The sequence below is a fragment of the Sphaerodactylus townsendi genome, linkage group LG05 (genome assembly GCF_021028975.2).
Source record: "Sphaerodactylus townsendi isolate TG3544 linkage group LG05, MPM_Stown_v2.3, whole genome shotgun sequence".
Taxonomy (NCBI): domain Eukaryota; kingdom Metazoa; phylum Chordata; class Lepidosauria; order Squamata; family Sphaerodactylidae; genus Sphaerodactylus; species Sphaerodactylus townsendi.
This window is the reverse complement of record NC_059429.1, coordinates 129,890,788-129,914,185: the sequence shown is the minus strand read 5'-3', so window position 1 is coordinate 129,914,185 and position 23,398 is coordinate 129,890,788. Positions and strand designations below refer to the sequence as shown.

At 47.9% G+C, this 23,398-nt stretch overlaps 1 protein-coding gene across 1 annotated transcript in view; it reads left to right on the top strand.

Annotated features, from left to right (window-relative positions):
• The window catches only part of LOC125433416, a 104,706-nt gene that overhangs the window by 40,044 nt on the left and 41,264 nt on the right, over nt 1-23,398 (top strand). Inside the window, exons 5-6 of the mRNA XM_048497921.1 lie at nt 4,370-4,491; nt 4,823-4,960. Coding sequence (XP_048353878.1) covers nt 4,370-4,491; nt 4,823-4,960 — 260 coding nt within the window. The remainder of the gene's footprint in view (nt 1-4,369; nt 4,492-4,822; nt 4,961-23,398) is intronic.

Genomic DNA, 23,398 nt, shown 5'->3' with positions numbered 1-23,398 from the left:
AAAGTATCCTTCTTTTGATTTCTAGAAACAAGATTAAGTATTTGAAAGTATTAAGTATTTGACAGGCAGTCAATGAGAGGGAGTAAAGAAGTTGTTTCATGTTGTTGGCAGATCTATAATCTTTGACGATAGGACTTGCTGTAATGAGTTCTAAATGATGGACAGAAAGATACTCCAGCTGGAGGTAAAATTCAGGAACTTTTTTTTTTACAAGTAAGAGTTTTTTTTTTACAGTAAAATAGAGAAATTCATTACAATGCCCACTTCCAAATTTGTGAATGCCTCTGGCCACGCCCCCCCCCCATGCATGCCCCCGGGCCTCTACCCCATTGCCATTGGTATCTTCACGCCACTGTTTGAATCCCACCACCATGGGAACCTGTTACTAAAATTTTTGGATCCCACCACTGAGCATCAGCCCCAGTCACCAAGCCCCACCCTGCCACCCTGCATGGAGGCTGTGCTCCTCAGCCCCGTCCCCGGCCTCTGTGCAGGCCAACTTTTGAAAGCCAGCCTGCACAGAGGCCAGGCACAATTTCCCGCCAATACGCCTCTGTGGCCTGCTGATGTCCCTCTCCTTCACACCCACCCCGCATTTCCCAGATCCCCCCCCCGCCAAATCTCTAGGTCAGGGGCATACCTACAGGAAATGGCACCCGGGACAAACCCTGAAATGGTTCCTTCCCAAACATCCTAGCTTTCCCAAGAGAGCTGGGCAGCAGCAGGGTGCCTGTGAAGATGGCAAGAGTTCTTCCCATCTATAGGCACCTTACAGTTTGCAAAGCTGGATCTTGACTTTGCAAAGGGGGGTGGGGAGCCAACAAGGTGCCTGTGAAGATGGGAAGAAGGAGCAGCAGTGGCGTAGGAGGTTAAGAGCTCATGTATCCAATCTGGAGGAACCAGGTTTGATTCCCAGCTCTGCCGCCTGAGCTGTGGAGGCTTATCTGGGGAATTCAGATTAGCCTGTGCACTCCCACACACGCCAGCTGGGTGACCTTGGGCTAGTCACAGCTTCTCGGAGCTCTCTCAGCCCCACCTACCTCACAGGGTGTTTGTTGTGAGGGGGGAAGGGCAAGGAGATTGTCAGCCCCTTTGAGTCTCCTGCAGGAGAGAAGGGGGGATATAAATCCGAACTCCTCCTCCTCCTCCTCCTCCTCCTCCTCTTCTTCTTCTTCTTCTTCTTCTTCTTCTTCTTCTTCTTCTTCTTCTTCTTCTTCTTCTTCTTCTTCTTCTTCTTCTTCTTCTTCTTCTTCTTCTTCTTCTTCTTCTTCTTCTTCTTCTTCTTCTTCTTCTTCTTCTTCTTCTACTTCCCCCCATCTCCACAGGCACCACAAGTTTGCAAAGCTGGATCCTGGTGCCCCTTCCCCCGGCCCTGTCAACCACCCCCATTTTTTCCCAGCCGCTCACCTGGAATTAAGTTAACGACAATCACAGATTTCTCAGGCAGTCCTTGACTGCTGCAGTAAGAGCAGCAGGGGGCCAGGGGGCTGCAGCCAGCGCGCCCCTAGACAATTGGTGCCCACGGCAACAGCCTGACTTGTTCCACCTACATTACGCCCCTGCTCTAAGTAGTTCGCGACCCAGAGCTGGAAACCCTCGTCATGTCTCCCCTTACCATCTTAAGCTAGGTTCCCAGCTTCCCATAAAGAAAAAAAATACGAAAGGGGAAAACATATAGGTGTCCCAGAGATTATTGGAGGGAGAACAGGATAAAGATGCGCCGGCTGGTTAGAACTGGACTTTTGACAAAAATGGATGGAGATTGAAGTTAAAAATAAATAAATAAAGGCATTTATTTTAAGCAGTCTAGATTGAGGACAAACGGTCAAGGTTTCATTTCGAAAAGTTGGCAGTCTCCAGTAAAAGAGTTCTGATGTACTGTGCAAGGACTGTGCAATTAATAATCTATGAGTCTCCCCGATGCTAAATGCAACACCAGTACTTTAATATTATATGATTTGTCCCCTGGACTGTAGCCCAACAGAGGGGAAGGTTTGTTTTTGCAAACTCCCCACGTACCAGACAGTTTCTTTCAATGTCGTGGGTTTTTAGTCTAAAGAAGAGTGAGGGCCGGTGGATTTATTTCGGCGTACCTGGATGGCCAGCTTGAAATCCTGGGCTTCTCAAATGAGTATATCCATCAGGGTCAAGGGGAAATGCATGTACAAAAAAAACCCGTGCCAAATCTCAATTGCAAATTTCTTGATCACTCACTTGTCTTGGATGAGAGATCAAGGTGGAGCCGAGCATTAAGAATAACATTGAGCAATGAGATTTGAACAGTGCTCTTGTGGGGCATAGAGCAAGGTCAGTTTGGTGTAGCGCAGTGGTGGCGAACCTGTGGCACTGGTTCCAGAGGTGGCACTCAGAGCCCTCTCTGTGGGCACGTGCAGAGTAGCCCCCCCCCCCACACATCTAGGCTGGCCTGGGCCGCTGGGCTCGATTATTAGTATTAAACCGAAGACCTAGTTTCGGGGAAGCAGTGTAGGTAACCATGTGAAGTGCTGTTCAACCCCACAGATTTTCATGTGAAGAACTACAGCGCGATCCTTTACCTGGGAGTAAGCTCGGTTGCTGGCAATGGGGCTTGCTTCTGAGTAAACCCTCCTAGGGTCGTGATTCACCTGTTGGAATTGTTGCACGGTTGCTTCAAAGCAAAGCCACTGACTACCACCAAGCTTCTACTCCTGAGTAAACACACCCACCTTGGATTTTCCAACTGTTTTTCTAAGCTAAAATACTCCTTGTATTCAGGGTTAAATTATTGCTGTGTTGGCACTTTGCGATACATAAGTGGGTTTTGAGTTGCAGTTTGGGCACTCGGTCTCGAAAAGATTCGCTATCACTGGTGTAGCGGTTAGGAGTGGTGGAGTCTAATCTGGAGAACTGGGTTCAATTCCCCACTCCTTCATATGGGCAGGGGACTCTTATTTGATGAACAGGATTTGTTTCCCCACTCCGTCACATGAAGCCCCTGGGTAACCTTGGCCAGTCCCAGTTCTCTCAGAACTCTCTCAGCCCCAGCTACCTGTTAGGTCTTGGGACCTCACACCAACAAAAAGACTCTGAGGTATTGATCAGTTGTTGAGGTAAAGGAGCACCCAAGCTTGGCAAAGCCAGTTCTGACAAACCTGGCCTTTCCCCTCCCCTTTATTCCCCGTTGTAAGTCCCCCCTCCCCTTTCCCCCAAGAAGTTGTGAAAAACAGAAAAACAGTCCCTGGAGCTGAAGAGAGAGCTACCTAGCTTCCTGCCCCATGAGAGGGCCAGGGGAAGCCTAGTTATCTACAAAGTGTGCGAAGCCATAAAGGAAGGATCAAGGAAAGAATGCCCCAAATGGCAACGGTTGCATGTATCTTTTAGTAGCATTGGTTTGTTGTTTTAAAAGGTTACATTGACTCAGGAAGGCATCTCCATCACATAGATACAATGCCCCTGACACTACCTCAAGTACACAGAGTTCCAGGTGAGGTCTGACCAGAGGTGGGATCCCGCAGGTTCTCACAGGTTCCCGAGAGTAGGTTACTCATTATTTGTGTGTGCCGAGAGGGGGTTACTAATTGGTGATTTTGCCACGTGATTTTTGCCTTGGTTATGCCCCTGCTCTCAGCAGTAGCGCACAGAACTTGACCCAGTCTAGCAGGAGGTGCACCGGCATGCGAGGCAGCCTGCGCCTGCATGCATTCATTTCCCGCCCAAGGACCGGCACAGCTGCTGCATCCTTGCCACAGCCCCGCCCAGGAATGCCTGGCCATGCCCCCGCCATGCCCCACCCAGCCCCATTGGCGCTACGCCACTGTTTGAATCCCACCACCATGGGAACCTGTTACTAAAATTTTTGGATCCCACCGCTGTGTCTGACCAATGCAGAATACAGTAGTGCTATGACATCCTTTTAATCTTCTAGTATTATATCTCATTTCCAGACTACAGTGATTGGTTCCCTTGGAGAAAATAGATGTTTTGGAGGGTGGACTCTATGGCATTGGAGTCTGCATTCTCCCCAGTCTCCATCCCAACATCTTCAGTAGTTTCCCAATCTGGAGCTGACAGCCCTATTTCAAGGAGCTATTCTGGGATGCAGAGGGAGGCAAGAAGGTAATATCCCGTGGGAAGTAATCCTTCTGTGGAGATGCCCTGGGGGATCCAATCTTACATTTTTTATTGCCCTCTTCCTCTAAGGCAGGGACAGAGCAAGGGGGAAGTGCGTCCGGTGTGCGCGTGTGCCGCGCGCCCCTCCAAGCCCCCGGAACACCCTGCCCCACCCCCAGAACATCCTGCCCCGCCCCACACCTCAGAACACCTCTGCAGGGGCGCCCACCCAGTGCATTGCGCACCCCCTGTCCCCCTGACGCTACGCCTCTGCTCTAAGGTGCCAGGGCAGCATACCTCTCTTTCCTCCTCAGTTTTATCCTCGCTGCAATTCTCTGAATTCCAGCCGGGAGAATAAATGGATCAGAATTCGGAATCGCACACGGTCTAATTTGAGCCCAGGTATCCAAATCGAAACTGTCCTAGCGATCAGCGTTGCAGTTCTCCCCCAGCTAGGCTTCGCAGAGTCATGCTAAAACATGAGTGATATTCTGCTAGTAACAAAACCTTCCTGTTTAGAGCCCTCAGAAAAGGCTGTCTCTGCTTTGCCTCGAGCAATGCTTGGCCATAAGATGTGCAGAGGAGCACTGCTCGGCTTTGACGTTTCAGTGCGTCGTTCAGCAGTCATGACTGTGCTGGAAAGGTAGCGAGGATTTAGGTTCATATTCCAGCCTGATTTTGAGCAGCGGTCTGCTACATGCCTCCATCCAGGTTTCCCGTTCGCAAGTTTCAGGGTATGGCAAACTCCAGGGGCGGAGCGAGGGGGAGCTGCGCCCAGAGCAAGCGTGCACCCTGCGCCCCTTCCACGCCCCGCCCGTCCCCGCCCTGATCTGGAATGCCCCCGCCATGCTCTGTTTCACGCCTCCGCAGGGTGAGCACACAGTTGCGTCATGTACCCTCCGCCTCCCTTTGGCTACAACGTTTTCACTGAAAGTAAAGCTCAAGAGGTACAACTGTTAAATCAAACGTGAGAAGGAACACTTGTGAACAATTGTCTACTTGTTGACAAGGGAGGGGGCTCCAGGTTTGATCACAACAGCAGAAGTGGGAGGGGTCCTTTCAGGCTATTTTCTTCCTTATCAAAACTGTCACCTCCTCTTCCTTCAGGGGATGAGTTAGAACATAAGAAGAACCTTGCTGGATCAGACCAGTGGTCCCTCTAGTCTAGAATCTTGTTTGACACAGTGGGCAACCAGTTCTCCTGGAGGTTCAATGCCAGGGCATAGAGGCCTTCAGAAGAACATCAGAAGAGCCCTACTAGATCAGAGCAGTGGTCCTTCTAGTCTAGTACCTTGTTTGACACAGTGGCCAATCAGTCCCTCTGGAGGTCCAACGGCAGGGCATAGAGCAGTAATGGCGAACCTTTTTGAGACCGAGTGCCCAAACTGTAATCCAAAATCCACTTATTTATTGCAAAGTGCCAACACGGCAATTTAACCTGAATACTGAGGTTTTAGTTTAGAAAAAAATGGTTGGCTCCGAGGCATGCATTACTCAGGAGTAAGCTTGGTGGTAGTCGGTGGCTTTGGTTTGAAGCAACCGTGCATCTCTAGGGTGAATCACGACCCTAGGAGGGTTTACTCAGAAGCAAGCCCCATTGCCAGCAACTGAGCTTACTCCCAGGTAAAAGATTGCGCTTTTGTTCTTTGCATGAAAATCAGTGGGGTTTAACAGCGCTTAACAGGATTACCTACACTGCACCTCTATAACTGTGTGGTTTGGTTCTGCAAACTCAAATAAGATCATCGACACAGACTTCAGAGAATAATCAGAACTGCAGAAAAAACAATTGCTGCTAACCTGCCTTCCATTGAGGACCTGTATACTGCACGGGTCAAAAAAAGGGCTGTGAAAATATTTACTGACCCCTCGCATCCTGGACATAAACTGTTTCAACTCTTACCCTCTAAACGTCGCTACAGAGCACTGCACACCAAGACAACTAGACATAAGAACAGTTTTTTCCCAAATGCCACTCACTCTGTTAAACAAATAATTCCCTGCGATAATGTTAAACTATTTTATTATATAATTCTATTATATAATTACTGCACCTACTTTTTCATCATTCCTATTACCCATCTCCTCCCACTCCTATGACTGTAGCTGACTATAGCTCCTGTGCTGACGTACTCTTATTTCCGATTTTATTTTATGGATTTTACATCTTTTTATGTTTCATTACTACTTTCGATTGTTTCCTGATTGCTTGACATTAGACCTCCATATGACAATCATTAAGTGCTGTACTGCTTCCATGATTCTTGACAAATGTATTTTTCTTTTATGTACACTGAGAGCATATGCACCGGAGACAAATTCCTTGTGTGTCCAATCACACTTGGCCAATAAAGATTCTATTCTATTCTATTCTATTCTATTCTATTCTATTCTATTCTATTCTATTCTATTCTACACTGCTTCCCCGAAACTAGGTCTTCGGTTTAATGCTAATAATCGATCCCAGCAGCCCAGGCCAGTCTAGATGTGGGGGGTGGGGCACTCTGTTTGCGCATGCCCACAGAGAGGGCTCTGAGTGCCACCTCTGGCACCCATGCCATAGGTTCGCCACCACTGGCATAGAGGATGAGGTCTTCATAAGAAGAACCTTGCTGGATCAGACCAGTGGTCCCTCTAGTCTAGTATCTTGTTTGACACAGTGGCCAACCAGATCTCCTGGAGGTCCAACAGCAGGGCATAGAAGACGAGGTCTTCATAAGAACATCAGAAGAGCCCTGTTGGATCATACCAGTGGTCCATCTAGTCCACAGGTGTCAAATTCGTGGCCCTCCAGATGTTATGGACTACAGTTCCCATAATCCCCTGCCAGCATCATGCTGGCAGGGGATTATGGGAACTGTAGTCCATAACATCTGGAGGGCTGCGAATTTGACACCTATGATCTAGTCTATTGAATCCAGCATAGGTAAAACCAAATCATAAACCCCTCCCCCCTCCCCCCAAAAGCCGTATTGGCTTTATTTGGCTTTACTGAAAATGTCTTTGTAATTTCTTTGTAACTTTCATTTTATGACCTGATTACCAATACTTAGACAATCTATTTTAAACTATTACTCCTTGAGTCAGCAGTGTGATGAGGTCGCCAAGAAAGCTAATGTGATTCTGGGCTGTTTCATTAGGACTATAGTGTCTGGATTGAGGGATAGTAGCCCGCTTTGCGATTACCTGGATTTCTGTTGCTTTCACTGGTTGTGGACCTCACCTGGAAGCCATTGTGTACAGCTCCTGGGGTACCACACCCAAGCAGGCTGAGATTGATGCTGGAACGCAACCAAAATGGTCAAAGGTCTGGAATCCATGCCCTATGGGGAGAGACTTAGGGAGCTGGGGATGTTTAGTTTGGTGAAGAGAAGGTTAAGAGGTGACACGATAGCCATGTTTAGATATTTGAAGGGATGTCATGTTGGTGAGGGAGCAAGCTTGTTTTCTGCTGCTCCAGAGACTAGGACCAGAAGTCATGGATTCAAGGGGAAGGAAAAGAGATTCCACCTAAACATCAGGAAAAACTTCCTGACAGTAAGGGCTGTTCGATAGTGGAATGCACTGCCTCGGAGTGTGGTGGACTCTCCTCCTTTGGAGGTTTTTAAAGAGAGGCTGGGTGGCCATCTGTCAGGAGTGCTTTGATTGTGCGTTCCTGCATTGCAGGGGGTTGGACTTGATGGCCCTTCGGGTCTCTTCCAACTGTATGATTCTATGCTTGTACACACTCCTGCATCCCCCCCCCCATGTGGAAGCAAAAAGTAATCTAGGGTTCATTCCGCACATGCAGAATGACGCACTTTCAAACTGCTTTCAGTGCTCTTTGAAGCTGTGCGGAACGGCAAAATCCACTTGCAAACAGTTGTGAAAGTGGTTTGAAAATGCATTATTTTGCGTGTGCGGAAGGGGCCTAGGAAGGGCAGTTTTGACCAGGAAAAAAAATTGGCCCAGAGAAGAAGGGTTGAGTATGGCTTTCTGCCATTGTACCAATAAAATCTGCAAAGCTCCCCAACATATATGAAATTCAAAACAATTGTGTAAGGCTTTGGGGGGTGGGAGGTGGGGGGTGGGTATCCTTGGCTGTTTCTCGGTTGGGAAAGCAAGTCTTCCAGGTCGAAGTCTCTACCCGAAGCTGTACTTCTTTTCGGGGGATGGGAGAAATCAGGACAAGTGGAAACGAACCTGAGATTTGCATCTTCGGCGGGATGCGCATTCCGCATAAGCTGTTAAGGCCTCTTCCCTATCCTTCAGCTCACATTGCCAACGCTCTGCATTGACACTCTCTAGAGGAAATCAATGGGAATTAAACTGCAGTTGCTGTGGCTAAGCTTGTTCCGGGGAGTATATGTACTTGTCAACATTCATAAGGAATCTAAAGCCAAATTAATATCCCGAGGGAGAGTTAATAGGCAGCAGAGTTTCCTCGGCAGCCTTTGTTAGGTGACTTAAACGGCGGTGCAGATAGTTTCTTCTCATCCTTAGAAATCTTACGCCAAAGTTGGGACTGTTGCAAAGAGGCAGCCTGACCCTTTACTTTCAATACACAATGTAGCAGATAACTGGAAGCTTTAGGATCTGGTCCTAGGAGATGTAGCTTAGTGACAAAGCACAGGGCTAAAGCATGCAGATTCCAGGTATAATCTTTGGCCTCACGCGTTGAAAAGATTTCAGATGGTACGGTCAGATAGGGCTTTTCTTGAATTGCAGGAGAGTCACTGTGAGCCTCAATCCTGGAGTAGATAGAGCCGTGGTGGCGAACCTTTGGCACTCCAGATGTTAAGGACTACAATTCCCATCAGTCCCTGTCAGCATGGCCAATTGGCCTTGCTGGCAGGGGCTGATGGGAATTGTAGTCCTTAACATCTGGAGTGCCAAAGGCTTGCCACCACTGAGATAGAGCATTGATCAAATTTGGGATAAGGAGTTCCTTGGGCTAGAGTCATGGGCACCACTTTCTAGGGTCGCTAAGGGAACATTGCTGGATTGTTCCCCTCCCCACAATTGCCCCCTGCCCTCAAACGTCCCATGGTGTTTGGGGCAGCTGCACAGTTGAATGCCAACTGGTGGGGTTCACCCCACTCCCAAATGCCACATGGAGTTCTGAGGTGGGGTACAGTTGTGAGGGGTGGGGTGCAGCTGTGGGGGCCACTGCTCTGATGAGCCCCAGGTGCCATTTTGTACAGTATACACCTGATTGTAATCTAGATTCAGGCCCTTTCCACACATGCAGAATAATGCACTTCTAATCAGTGGTGGGATCCAAAAATTTTAGTAACAGGTTCCCATGGTGGTGGGATTCAAACTGTGGCGTAGCACCAATGGGGCTGGGCAGGGCATGACGGGGGCATGGCTGGGCATTCCGGGCGGGGCATTCCTGGGTGGGGCTGTGGCAAGGACGCAGCCACTGAGCTCGTCCCTGGGTGGGAAACGAAATTTCCATCGTACCGAAGCAGGTCAGCCGCTGCCACGCACGCCGGTGCACCCTCCTCCTGCCAGGGACTGTCTGTTCCCAGTTCTGCTCGCTACTGCTGAGAGGAGGGGCGTAACTATGAACGCGGTAAAAAATCATTAGCGGGTGTAACCACCCAATTAGTAACCCTCTCCTCTGGCACACATTAAATAACTAGTAACTCCACTCTCGGGAACCTGTGAGAGAACTCATGGATCCCCCACCTCTGGTTACTTAGGGAAGTGGGTGCAGCTGTGGGGGCCAGGTGCCATTTTGTACAGTATACACCTGATTGTAAATCTAGATTCAGGCCCCTTCCACACATGCAGAAGAATGCACTTCTAATCCACTTTCACAATTATCAAGTGGATATTGCTATTCTGCACAGCTTCAAAGCACAGTGAACGTGGATTGAAAGTGGACTATTCTCTGTGTGTGGAAGGGATTTCAATGCCACCATGTTCTTGGCAACTCACCCCGAACACAAATGGCAAAACATGGATAAATCCCAATTTGAAGGCAGTCTCTCTCCCCCCCCTCTCTCTACTTCATTTTTAAGGCTGGGATTTTGGCATCCTTTCTGCAGAGGCTGGCCCTAATTGCCAGACAAGTTTAAGAACAGCCTTTGAAAAATGAAAACGGAGCTTCTCCAGAGTGAGATCTTGGTTTTTTTGCAGAGCTGCGTCTCAGTCGTGTATTTTCTCAGCCTTCAAGCTTCCTCGGCCCCCTGAGAATGGAGTCAAATCTTCTCCTCAGCATTAAGTTGGGAATGTTTCCCCCACTAAACTCATTAATTTGTAGCGCTAATTTCCTCTGTACCCAATATTTGCTGAACAAAGAGTTTCTTTAACTGGAGGATATTGCAATCGGAATGCGAATAGTTATGTCTCCTTAATGTTTAGCCGGGGCCAGAAGGTGGAATTGTGGCATTTGAGTAACCCAGTTTGGTTTAATTTGTGTATGCTGAGGAAGAAACTTTAGCAGAAGAATACTGTGCTCCCATGTAGGGCTTTGGGGCGCCTTTATTTCAGTGGGGCATGCCCAGGTGAACTTCCTTATGGCTTTTGAAGCCCTGAACTGCATAGTTAAATTTCAACCAAGCAAATCCTGTGTGGAGCCATTTAATTTTGAGAGCTGGTTTGTCTTCAATAAAGAAGAAGAATGGGATTGATACCCCTCTTTTCTGTACCTTTAAGGAGTCTCTACAAAGTATTGTCAAAGGCTTTCATGGCCGGAATCAGTGGTGGGATCCAAACATTTTAGTATCAGGTTCCCATGGTGGTGGGATTCAAACTGTGGCGTAGCGCCAATGGGGCTGGGCGGGGAACGACAGGGGTGTGGCCAGGCATTCTGGGGGTGGGGCATTCCTGGGAGGGGTTTTGGCAAGCAGACTTCCAGCCGCTAAGTGCTCGTCCCAAGGCGGGAAACGTAATGCATCGTGATAGCGTGCAGGCCGCTAAGCATCACCGGTGCACCTCCTGCTGGGGACTGCTCTGGCTTCAAGTTCTGCCGTTACTGCTGAGAGGAGGGGCATAACCAGAGGTGGGATCCAGCAGGTTCTCACAGGTTCCCGAGAGTAGGTTGCTACCACCACGTGTAGCCGAGAGGGGGTTACTAATCGATGATTTCCTACACGTGATTTTTGCCTTAGTTATGCCCCTCCTCCGCTCCTCAGCAGTAGTGCGCAAAACTTGAAGCAGTCTGGCCGGAGATGCACCGGTGCACGTGAGCAGCCTGCGCCTGCAGCATTCGCTTCCCACCCAAGGACCGGTGCAGCTGCTCTATCCCAGTTGCACAACCCCGCCCAGGAATGTCGCCCCCCGCTCTCATCAAAATTTGCCCCGCCCAGTCTCTACTTGGAAAGCTATGCCACGTTTCTAAATCCTGAATTCACCATGGGAACCTGTTACTAAATCTCTTTTGGATCTCACCACTGGGCATAAATTCAAGCAAGTAAAAATCACGTGGCAAAATCACTCAATTAGTAACTCCCAAAGCAATAATATTGTAGAAATAAATGAGTAGGTCTCCTACTCTCGGGAACTCCAGTGAGGGTCCGGTTGATCCCACCTCTACCGGGAATCCAACTAGTTGTGGTGGGGTTTCTCCGGCTGTGTGGTTGCACTGGTAGACCTTTGCCCTAACATCACTTTGTATCTGTGGCTGGTATCTTTAGAGGAGTATCACAGAGAGAAGTCTGTTACACACTGTGACTTCTCTTTAGTTTGCGTACAAGGAAAAAATGGGCAGCCCAATCCGGGGTCGGGGGGGGGGGGGGTGTGAGGTGACCAATCATGGTTTTGCAGCAGCGGTGCAGCCCCATGACCCCAAAGTGGGGCAGAAAGGGCAAAAACGGTGGAAAAGTCCTGCCGCCCAGAAACCCCAATTGAAGCCACAGAGATATGACATGTTTTTTTGTATCGTAACTCTGCCGTCAGTGTAGGGAGCATTCCTGGGCTGAAAGCCCTTTGGAAGAATACAGTCACCCCCACTTCCAGAAACACTTCCATCCCTGAGATCTTGTGCCCCACAGATGCCATCACAATCCAGACTTCCGGGTTTGGGCATGTGGAGCCATGCAGTTCCCCACTGACTGTGTATTCACCCACCCTGCTGGTGTATTTGTCCCTTAAGAACATAAGAACATAAGAACTAGCCTGCTGGATCAGACCAGAGTCCATCTAGTCCAGCTCTCTGCTACTTGCAGTGGCCCACCAGGTGCCTTTGCTGGAACCTGGGCATGGTGGTTGTGGGGAAAGCAATGGCTCTGCTGCTGCTGCTGCTCCTGAGCACCTGGTCTGCTACAGGTATTTGCAATCCCAGATCAAGGAGGGACCCCGGCGACTAGGAGCCATAGCCTGACTCTCTCCTCCATCAATCTGTCCAATCCCCTTTTAAAGTTATCCAGGTTAATGGCCATCACCACCTCCTGTGGCAGCATAATCCAAACACCAATCACACGTTGCGTGAAGAAGTGTTTCCTTTTATTAGTCCTAATTCTTCCCCCAGCATTTTCAATGAATGCCCCCTGGTTCTAGTAAGGTTGTTATCTGTGTCTGTGTGACCCTGCACCAAATTCACAATAGATTCTCCCCTCCCCCACCCCCAGATTGGGTTGATAGGGCTAAATTGGAGCTTTCATTTCTTCTTAACAAAGTATAACTTCTGGTACTAATAATAAAACGCCTATAAGCAGCCACTAAGTGATCTCTTATTAATTCTGCATGTTTCTATTTTACTAAGCAGTAGCCAAAATAGCCAAATTCATGCTTAATTTTGAAAGTGCATATTTTTGCAGTATTTGGTTCTGCTTCCACTAAATAGGGGCAACAAATTATAGTGAGCAAATAACATGAATCTTCTGGTTGCTTGCACAATTTGTACTGAGTGTAGATTAGTTTGCATATCAGATAATTATGGAAGAATTTTTTCCCCCCTTATGGTGTAGCACATTTCTATTTTACTGATGTTTCTCAGGCTGATGCTGGGTTCCAGATTGTTCTTCTTTAATGCCAGGGGTTCTGAGATTGTATTGTCGAAGGCTTTCACAGTTGGAATCACTGGGGTGCAGTCAGTGGTGGGATCCCAAAATTTTAGTGTAAATATGGTCTCAAAAGTGGTGGGATTCTAAATCTGTAAGGAAGCGCCAATGGGGGCCAAGGGGTATGATGGGCGCGTGGCCATGCATTCCAAAGCGGGGTATTCCTGGGTGGGGCTGTGGGTGACACACAGCTTACTAAGTGCTGGCCCCTGGGTGGGAAACCAATGGACGCAGTCAGGCAGGGCTGCCACGCATTGCACGGTGTCCCTCCTGCTAGACTGCTTCTAAGTTCTGCAGCTACTGGCTGAGAGGAGGGGCGTACCCAAGGGCAAACTCATGGGGCAACCACGCACTAGTAAACCTCCCTCGGCACACACATTAGAATAATGAGTAACGTACTCTCGGGAAACTGTGAGAACCTTTTGGATCCCACTCTCTTAGTGCTGTGGGGGTTTATTGTTGGGTATGACAGCCTCCTAGCAGCATCCTTCTCCTGACGCTTCACTAAAATCTGTGGCTGGTAATCTCTAGAGGGGATGCAGCAGGCGAAATGTCAGGAGAGAATGCTGCTAGAACACGGCCCTACAGCCCGGAAACTACACATCACCCCGGTTCTGAGATTCATTTTGGAATTGCCACACACTGTTTGCTGAAATTTCTTGTTCCCAAGCCTTTTACAGCTGTAATGGACTAACTGTGGTGGGTTTTCCAGGCTGTGTAGCCACGGTTTGGTGCTTTTAGCGCTGGACATTTTGCCTGCCTCTGTGGTTGGTTTCTTCACAGGCGCATCATGGTAAGATGCCAGCCACAGATGCGGGTGTAACATTGGGAGCTAAAATAACTAGACCATGGCCACACAGCCTAGAAAACGAACAACAGCCAATTTTCAGTTTTCATTTTCCCCACTCTTTGTAAGTTACTGATATGAACCTGTGCACATGTAACCTCTATCTGTGGGTTCTGTGGGGCAGAACTTGGAATGAGTTTGCAACAAAAAACTTTAAAAACAAAATGGTTTACTTTCTTAACATATAACATCAACATTTAACATCACACTTCAAGGTCCTGTTCAGGTTTCACTTCAAGTCCTTCTAGTTACAGTCTTCTGATATTGCCAAGTCCAATTCTTCCTGCAAGTGGGTTGGCTCCTGAAGACTCCAAGGGCTTGGTGAACAGGATTCAACATGATGAAGGTTTCCAGGAGAACTCTCACCCATTACAAGCACAAAAAACCCTGAAACAATAAACTCCAACATTTACAACATAGCAAAAAAATAAACAACTACCTTCCCACTAGTTCCCAACAACATTGCAGTTACCTTAACAAGGTGTTAAGGGCTTCTACAAACCAAGGTCCGAGTCTGGTAGCCTCGTCTCCTCCAAACTACATGAGGTCTGCTGCAGCCTCTTGCTGCTTTGAGTCTCCACCCCTTTCTGGGTCAACCCATTCTGAGCATGGGGGTTGTACACACCTGTCAGGGATGCTTTGGGCTGGTACTGCTTTGAGGAGGGGGATGTACTACATGGCCCGTATGGCCGCTTCTAATGCTGTGACTCTACATGGGTGCCTGTGAAATTAATGTGACGTTTAGACGCAATTAATAAAATCATGGAATTAGAGAGGCATTTCAAAAAAATAAAAATTAAATCACTTAAAGTACAGTTAAAATGATAAATTAATTCAATTCAAAACATACAAACACACAGAACTAGAACAATAGAATTATAAAGTTGAAAGAGACCCCAAGGGTCATCAAATCCAACCCCCTGGTATGCAGGAACACACAATCAAAGCCCTTTTGACAGAGGGCCATCCAGCCTCTCTTTAAAAACCTCCAAAGAAGGAGTCTCCACCACTCTCTGAGGCAGTGAATTCCATGTCGAACAGAAAGTCAGAAAGTTCCTCCTAATGTCTAGATGGAATCTCTTTTCCTTCACCTTGAATCCTTTACTCCGTGTCCTAGTCTCTGAGGCAGCAGAAAACAAGCTTGCTGCCTCTTTGACATGGCATCCCTTCAAATATTTAAACATAGCTATTGTAACCTTTGCTTCTTCAGACTAAACACCCCCAGATCCCTAAGCCTCTCTTCGTAAGGCATGGATTCTAGACCTTTTGCCATTTTGGTTGCCCTCCTCTGGACACGTTCCAGCTTGTCAATATGCAATCGCATCGAGATTTGCACAGTGCTAGAAAGACCTCAGACTGTGGACCTGGACTGCCGCCGCCAGTAGCAATACTGATTTTAATGGACTGACATTCTGATTCAGGACAAGGCAATGTCAGGTTTCATGTGTGAAGGGGGGGGAAAGACATCTGCAGAGAACATAAGAACATAAGAAAGAGCCTGCTGGATCAGACCAGAGTCCATCTAGTCCAGCACTCTGCTACTTGCAGTGGCCCACCAGGTGCCTTTGGGAGCCTTGCTACATACGCAGGAGGTGAAAGCAATGTGGTTTCTCAGCTGCTTGCTGCTCCTCGGCACCCTTGGTCTGTTGGAGGACACTTGCAATCTGAGACTGCATGAGGATCATGATTGGTGTTTTCATAGATCGACTTCTCCTCCATAAATCTGTCCAAGCCCCTTTTAAAGCTATCCAGGTGAGTGGCCATCACCACCTCCTGTGGTAGTTAGCTATTCCAAACACCCAACCAACCGTTGCCATAGTAGAAGTGCTTCCTTTCTATTAGTTCTAATTCTTCCCCCCAGCATTTCTAAATGGATGCCCCCTGGTTCTAGGACAGTGAGGCAGAGAGTATCATGCCTCTCTGTCAACATTTTCTACTCCCATGCATACCTTTTATAGACTTCAATCAGACCTCTCCAAACTAAAGAGTCCCAAACGCTGCAAGCCTCTCCTCACAAGGGAAGGTGCTCCAGTCTCCCTCAATCATCCTTGTTGCTCCTTCTCTGCACTTTTTCTATCTCTTTAACATTCTTTTTGAGATGCAGTGACTAGAACTGAACATGCACTCCAAGTATGGTCACACTGCTGCTTTATATACAGTACATGACAATCTTTGGTGCAGTTTTACTTATTAATTCCTTTCCCAAATGATCCCTTAGTATAGAGCTCTGTCTTTTTCATAGCTGCCATGCATTGAGCTGACATTCTCATGGAACCATCAACTAAGATGCCCATGTCCTCCTCCTGGTCCAGGATCGATAAGTAACTGGACCCCTGCAGCATGTATGTGAAGTTTGGACTTTTTGCCCCTATGTGCACCACCTTGCATCTTTGCTACATTGAACCGTAATTCTTGCCATTTCTTAGCCCACCCACCTAATTCCACCTTATCGAAGGTCCGCTTGGAGCTCTTCGCAATCCTTTCTGTATTCCTACCCACCCTACACCTTGGATATCATCGGCAAACTTGGCTACTAATGGCCACCCACCCCTACTTCCAGGTCATTTATGAATAGGTTAAAGAGCACCATCCCAAAATGGATCCCTGTGGGGACACCTTCACCCTACATCTCTCCACTGTGAGAATCTCCTACCTACACCTACTCTTTGCTTCCCTGTTTCTCAACCATAGGAGGACTTCCCCACTTATTCCCTGATTGCTGAGTTCTCTCTGAAGTAGTCTCTGGGTGAGAGGAATCCTTGTCAAAAGCCATCTGGAAAACCCAGCAGACACGTCCACTGGGTCCCCCTTGGTCCATTACGCCCGTTTACACCCCCCCAAAGAACTCCAGCAAGCCTTGTAAGACAGGACTTGCCTCTGCAAAAGCCATGCTGACTCTTCCTCAGCAGGTCTTGCTTTTCTACATGTTTTATAATTTTATCTTTAATGATAGATTCTACTAATTTACCAGGAACAGATGTCAAACTGACTGGCCTGTAATTTCCTGAGTCCCCCCTTGACCCTTTCTTAAAGATTGGTGTGACATTGGCCATCTTCCAGTCTTCAGGGATGGAGGCAAATTTCGGGGATAAGTTGCATATTAAAGTGAGAAGATCAGCAATTTCATGCTTGAGCTCTTTAATGGGTGGTGGATAGACAGCAAAACGCAGAGCAACTGGAGGCAAGTGAAACAGGGATGTGCCTCTGGAAACCAGATAAAGTAAGAACCTACAAGCAAATGTGATGGACCAGGCCCAGCATCCTGTTTCACACAGAAGCCAACCAGATGGCCACACAAGACCCACAAGTTGGGCACAGAAGTGAAAGATGTCCAGAGTGGTGTTGTGGTTCAGAACAGTGGACTCTAATCTGGAGGACCAGTTTTGATTCCCCACTCCTCATGAGTGGTGGACTCTTATGTGGTCAACTGGAGTTGTTTCATGCTCCTCCACATGAAGCCTGCTGGGTGACCTTGGGTTAGTCACTGTTTTTCAGAGCTCTCTCAGCCCCACCTGCTTCACAAGATGTCTATTGTGAGGGGAGGAAGGGAAACTGCATTGAGACTCCTTACAGGAGAGAAAGGCATGGTATCAATCCAAACACCTCGTCCTCGTCCTCGTCCTCGTCCTCGTCCTCGTCCTCTTCTTCTTCTTCTTCTTCTTCTTCTTCTTCTTCTTCTTCTTCTTCTTCTTCTTCTTCTTCTTCTTCTTCTTCTTCGTCTTCTTCTTCTTCGTCTTCTTCTTCTTCGTCTTCGTCTTCGTCTTCGTCTTCGTCTTCGTCTTCGTCTTCGTCTTCGTCTTCGTCGTCTTCGTCTTCGTCGTCTTCGTCTTCTTCTTCGTCGTCGTCGTCGTCGTCGTCGTCGTCTTCTTCTTCTTCTTCTTCTTCTTCTTCTTCTTCTTCTTCTTCTTCTTCTTCTTCTTCTTCAATTTCGGCTTCGTCTTCCTCGCCTCTCTTCTTCTTCTTCTCTGTCTCCCAGTCAGAGCAAAATGAGTATCTAAATGCTCTTGTTTGATGACTCCTTTGTCTAGGACTCCAGGAGTTTTCTTTCGCCCATTGTGAGGGCCAAATAGGATGGATGTAAGGACTTTTGCTATGGCAGGAAAGTTCCTGGCATCTGAGGTCATTGCCTGTAGGAGGAAATGAGGGGGAAGGAGCAATCGCTGGTGTTCTTGTGTCACTTCTGGTAAAAAAAAACTTGTAGTAAAAACCGTTCCATCTTGGTAGAGTATGGATGTAAGCTTGAGCGACCTTAAGTCATCCAGTCTATGCCCAGTTATATTATGGGATGCTCAACAATGCCTTGTCTGAAGGTTAGATGCTTAATTGAGCCATCAAGTATTGAAAAGGAAATCTGAAGCGAAGGCTCTGTCTTTAAAGGGAACCCACTCCTACATGGCGCACCTTTTGTGTTCAAAAACACAGATGGTGGGGAAGGGAAGGAACAGATGGTGTGTGTGTGTGTGGGGGGGGTGACTTTGCCTTTTATTTTTCTGAAGGGGTGTTTTATTGCAATTTGTTCTCTTTGTAAGCATAGTAAGAACTCTCCAGCACATTAACGTTGACGAGGCCGAGAGGACACCTAGTAATGTCCTGAATGAAATATTTTGTGTTGTCTGTTTTGACAACCCAATCCAAGCAATTGAAAAAGAACTTCCTCTAAAAACCGGAAGTGACGTGGCAGTTGCTCTACATGTTTGCAAAAACTCTATGGTCAAACTATAGTGTGTTTGTAAATGCTTGCATGTCTGAAGAGGTCACATCCAGTGGAATGGCGGTGAAAATCACTGCCTCGGAGTGTGGTGGAGTCTCATTCTTTGGAGGTTTTTAAATGAGAAGGATCCACTCAGCAGCGGTCGTGGTAACAGCGAAAGCAGTTAAGGAAAGGAAAACGCAGGAACCCAGGCGCTGTTCACTTCAAAGAACAGAAGGGTTTTATTCCTTGTTTCCAAAATCACAAAACAGTCTGACAGAGTGCAGCGCAGCAACTGGGTGTAACCAAAGCACGCGCAGAGCAAACTGTTCTGTGCACATATATACAGATATACAACCAATCAGGGAGTAGTGATGCAATCACACTAGATGTGCTTAGCCGTGGTTGCATCACCCACCTGAAACTCGGTGAAAGGTGGAGGATTGCATCTGCCAAGCTGTCAAGTAGATTTTGCTGATCTAGTTGTCAAGTCCTAACATTAAAGAGAGGCTGGGTGGCCATCTGCTAAGGATGCTTTGATTGTGTGTTCCTGCATGGCAGGGGGTTGGACTTGATGGTCCTTGGGGTCTCTTTCAACTCTGTGATTCTCTGATTCAGCCAGGGTCTGCTCCAATTCATTCTGGCGGTTGCCAGCTTTGGCCCAGCAACCCTACTATCTTGTGAGTCTGTGGCAGCAGAAGACCTACCTCACTGATAGTAGAAGAAGAAGAAGAAGAAGAAGAAGAAGAAGAAGAAGAAGAAGAAGAAGAAGAGGAGGAGGAGGAGGAGGAGGAGGAGGAGGAGGAGTAGTTTGGATTTATATCCCCCCTTTCCCTCCTGCAGGAGACTCAAAGGGGCTGACAATCTCCTTGCCCTTCCCCCCCTCACAACACACACCCTGTGAGGTGGGTGGGGCTGAGAGAGCTCCGAGAAGCTGTGACTAGCCCAAGGTCACCCAGCTGGCGTGTGTGGGAGTGTACAGGCTAATCTGAATTCCCCAGATAAGCCTCCACAGCTCAGGCGGCAGAGCTGGGAATCAAACCCGATTTCTCCAGATTAGATACACGAGCTCTTAACCTCCTACGCCACATGCAGCATCCTCTTCCCCAAAACGTCATGTCCCCTGCGCATGACTCATCAACTGAGCATTGCTGCGAAGATGGGTCTCTGTCCCGGGTCGCCAGCCTTTTCTTTGTCCTGCTTCACTGAGATTTCTTGGCAGCGCGTTGTTAATCTGCAGTAAATACCTCTGTAGGAACGCCGGCCAAGTTTCCCCAGCCAGCCAGCCAGCCAACCTCACAAATGGGATTGTCGAAATAAACAAAACTCAGTGACTTTCGCCTGCTGACTCGGCAGTTGTCTTTTAACAGATCACTTGGGCAGGGGCGCTTGCAGCGAAAGGTCTCTTCCCTTGTGGCAGGACTCAGCTGAATGGAAACAGAAGAAGGGGGCATTCTGTGGGCGGAAAGGAGGCAGGAGGGAGAGAGAGGAAGGACTGTTTAAGAGCAGAAAGCCCGGGTGAAATGCGATTGAGGGGAAGAGTCAGCACATCAAAAGCTGCAAGAATAGGAAGTGCCAGCTTGCAGGCAGGTAGAAGAAGTATCAGCGTTCTGGTGTCAGGAGGCCTCTGGCCCCTTCCGCACGTGCAGAATAATGCATTTCAATCCACTCCCAATGCACTTTGCAGTTGGATTTTACTGTGCAGGACAGCAAAATCCACTTGCAAACAAATCTGAAAGAGGATTGAAACTGCATTATTCTGCATGTACGGAAGGGCTGTCAGCCTTCTCTTTTCGACCCAGTGCAGACTAATTTTTATTTTTAGCGCTCGCTCAGCTGAGCCCCAAAGTCACCTTTGCCTCTTGCAGCCCGAAAGGCGTGTGTGTGTGTGTGTGTGTGTGTGTTGCCTCGAACAGATGTTTTTCCATCTATCCACTTGAATTGTAATCCCCCCACCCCCCTAAGAAGCAAAGAAAGATGCTACCATCCATCATATCTTGTGGCTGTGAGTTCCGATGATCAACGGCACATCCCTTTTTTTTCTATGAGGCCTCCTTTCGGCCACCTTCTTCCACTCCTATCCCAACCCTCACAATTTGACAACGTTCTTTCCTGCAAATTTCTCTCCTTTCCTTTCAGCACCAGGAAGTTTATGTGCTCGCAATGGGTGGTGGTAAAGGAGGGGGGGGGGCAACTTCTTTCTCCTCTCCTTTTGAATTGCAGAGTTTTTTTTAAGAAGAAGAAGGAGGAGGAGGAGGAGGAGGAGGAGGAGAAGAAGAAGAAGAAGAAGAAGAAGAAGAAGAAGAAGAAGAAGAAGAAGAAGAAGAAGAAGAAGAAGAAGAAGAAGAAGAAGAAGAAGAAGAAGAAGAAGAAGAAGAGTAGTTTGGATTTATATTCCACCTTTCTTTCCTATAAGGAGACTCAAGGTGGCTTTCCTCTCCTCTCCCCCCAACAGAGGAAGGTGGGGCTGAGAGAGTTCAGAGAGAACTGTGACTGGCCCCAGGTCACCCATTAGGTATGTAGGAGTGGAGAAACACATTTGGTCCACCAGATAAACCTCTGCCACTCAGGGGGAGGAGTGGGGAATCAAACCCCGTTTTCCAGATTAAAATCCACCTGCTCTTAACCACCACATCACGCCGAACTTCTTCCTTAAAACTTGCAGTTTGACCAGTTGTTTGGCGTCTGCCAGAGTTCCTTCCTCTCTTCTTGCTCTTCGTGCCCCCCCCCCACCATATGTCACCATGCTGCAAACAAAGAACTTATTTTCACTGCAGGTGGAAATTCACAAGTGCATCTGAGATCTTTTTGACAACGTGGCCTCTTAATGCTTGCTTCTGTGTACCAGTCAAGTATTAATAGCAGAAGGAGACAGCTGGGGAACTTACCAGGGCGGCAATGACCTGCTTTGGGAATTTCTGTATCTTTCTGTGGCTAGACACCAGGAAGCCATTATGCAAAGTTCTCCGCATCCGTCATGCTTTTTCTCTCTGTCTCTCATAAAAAATGAAACAACTCACTTGTCCTGCTGGCTCGCCTTTCCGGCTTCTCCTCAACCGTTGCTTACTGTTTTCTTCACAACTTCATTCTGTCCCATTTTTGTGTACGCAAGTTTTGGTGAGATCTCTGAATCTGGTCAAGCAGGTCAGATAGTAGAAAGTGAATTTTATTAACTTTATTTACTTGAGAAGGTCATGGGGGTGGATGAGATCAGATAAACTAGTGTGACCAGACGTCCCGGTTTTGGAGGGACATTCCCGCTTTTGACTAATTTGTCCCACGTCCCGCGGGGTTTTTAAAATGTCCCGATTTTTGGAAGGCTGCCGCACTGCCTTCTGGGGCGCTCCCCTTTTCCCGCCCTGTCACAAGGCTGCCGCACTGCCTTCTGGAGCGCTCCCCTGTGACAGGGCGGGAAAGAGGGGTTTGGCAGTGTGGCAGCCTCCCATGCTGCTGCACTGCCTTTTTGGGCACTCCCGTTTCCTGCTCCCGTTTCCGCCCTGGTGTCCCACTTTAAAAAGGTAAAAATCTGGTCACCTTAAGATAAACTGAAGTTCAATTCAGACACGACTGGAGGACCATTGCTTTGGCAACCGCCACCATAGCACAAGGATCTTAGCTGTGTGAGGGAAGGTAAGCTGGAGCAGCCATTTTGTGGCTGGCTCCGGCGGCTGCTGCTGTGCTGTTTTATGGCAGCCATTTTGTGGCAGCATCCGCCACACTGTTTTCATATTCCAATGATGTCCACAGGCTCAAAAAGGTTCGGAGCCCTGAATTTCAGTCTACTTTGTTGTGGTGGTTCTTTCTAGGAAAAAGTTTACAAAGGAAAATATGAAAAACAGAAAAATGTATTTACAATTTCAGGTTCAAAGGGTGCTGATAAGCACATAAGGAGATCCTGCTGGACCAGATCAGTGATACATCTAGATAAGCATCCCATCCCACACAGTGGTCCACCAGTTCCTCTGGAGGTCCAGCAACTGGGCAGAGACCCTGAGGCCTTAGAACATAAGAACATAAGAACCAGCCTGCTGGATCAGACCAGAGTCCATCTAGTCCAGCACTCTGGTACTCACAGTGGCCCACCAGGTGCCTTTGGGAGCTCACGTGCGGGATGTGAAAGCAACATGCTTCCGCTGCTCACAAGCTTGCTGCTCCCGAGCACCTGGTCTGTTAAGGCATTTGCAATCTGAGATCAAGGAGGATCAAGATTGGTAGCCAGAGATCGACTTCTCCTCCATAAATCTGTCCAAGCCTTCATGAGAATCTGTCCAAGCCTCCATAAATCTGTCCAAGCCTTCATGAGAACATCAGAAGAGTCCTGCTGGATCAGACCAGTGGTCCATCCAGTCCAGCATCCTGTGTCAGATAGTAGCCAACCAGCTCCTCTAGAGCTCCAGCAACAGGCATAGAGATCATGGGCTTCATGAGAACATCAGAAGAGTCCTGCTGGATCAGACCAGTGGTCCATCCAGTCCAGCGCCCTGTCTCACACTGGCCAACAAGTTCTTCCTGAGCTCCAACAACAGAGCATATATTGCTTGATGTTTAGGAAGTGTTGGGTGAGAAGGAGGTCAAATTCAAACGTGATGGAGAAAAATACAGAGGTCACTAGTAGTAGCATCAGCTCTCTTGCTTTTTTGAAGCTACTTCAGGGTGGAATGGGAAAGGGAGGAAAAAGGAGAAAGAAACAGTTCATGCGAAAATACTTGGGCAAAGCTATTAAGTGTGAAAATACTTGGGCAAAGTGTACACGTTACGGACCTCACCCGGTCAAAGTGAAGC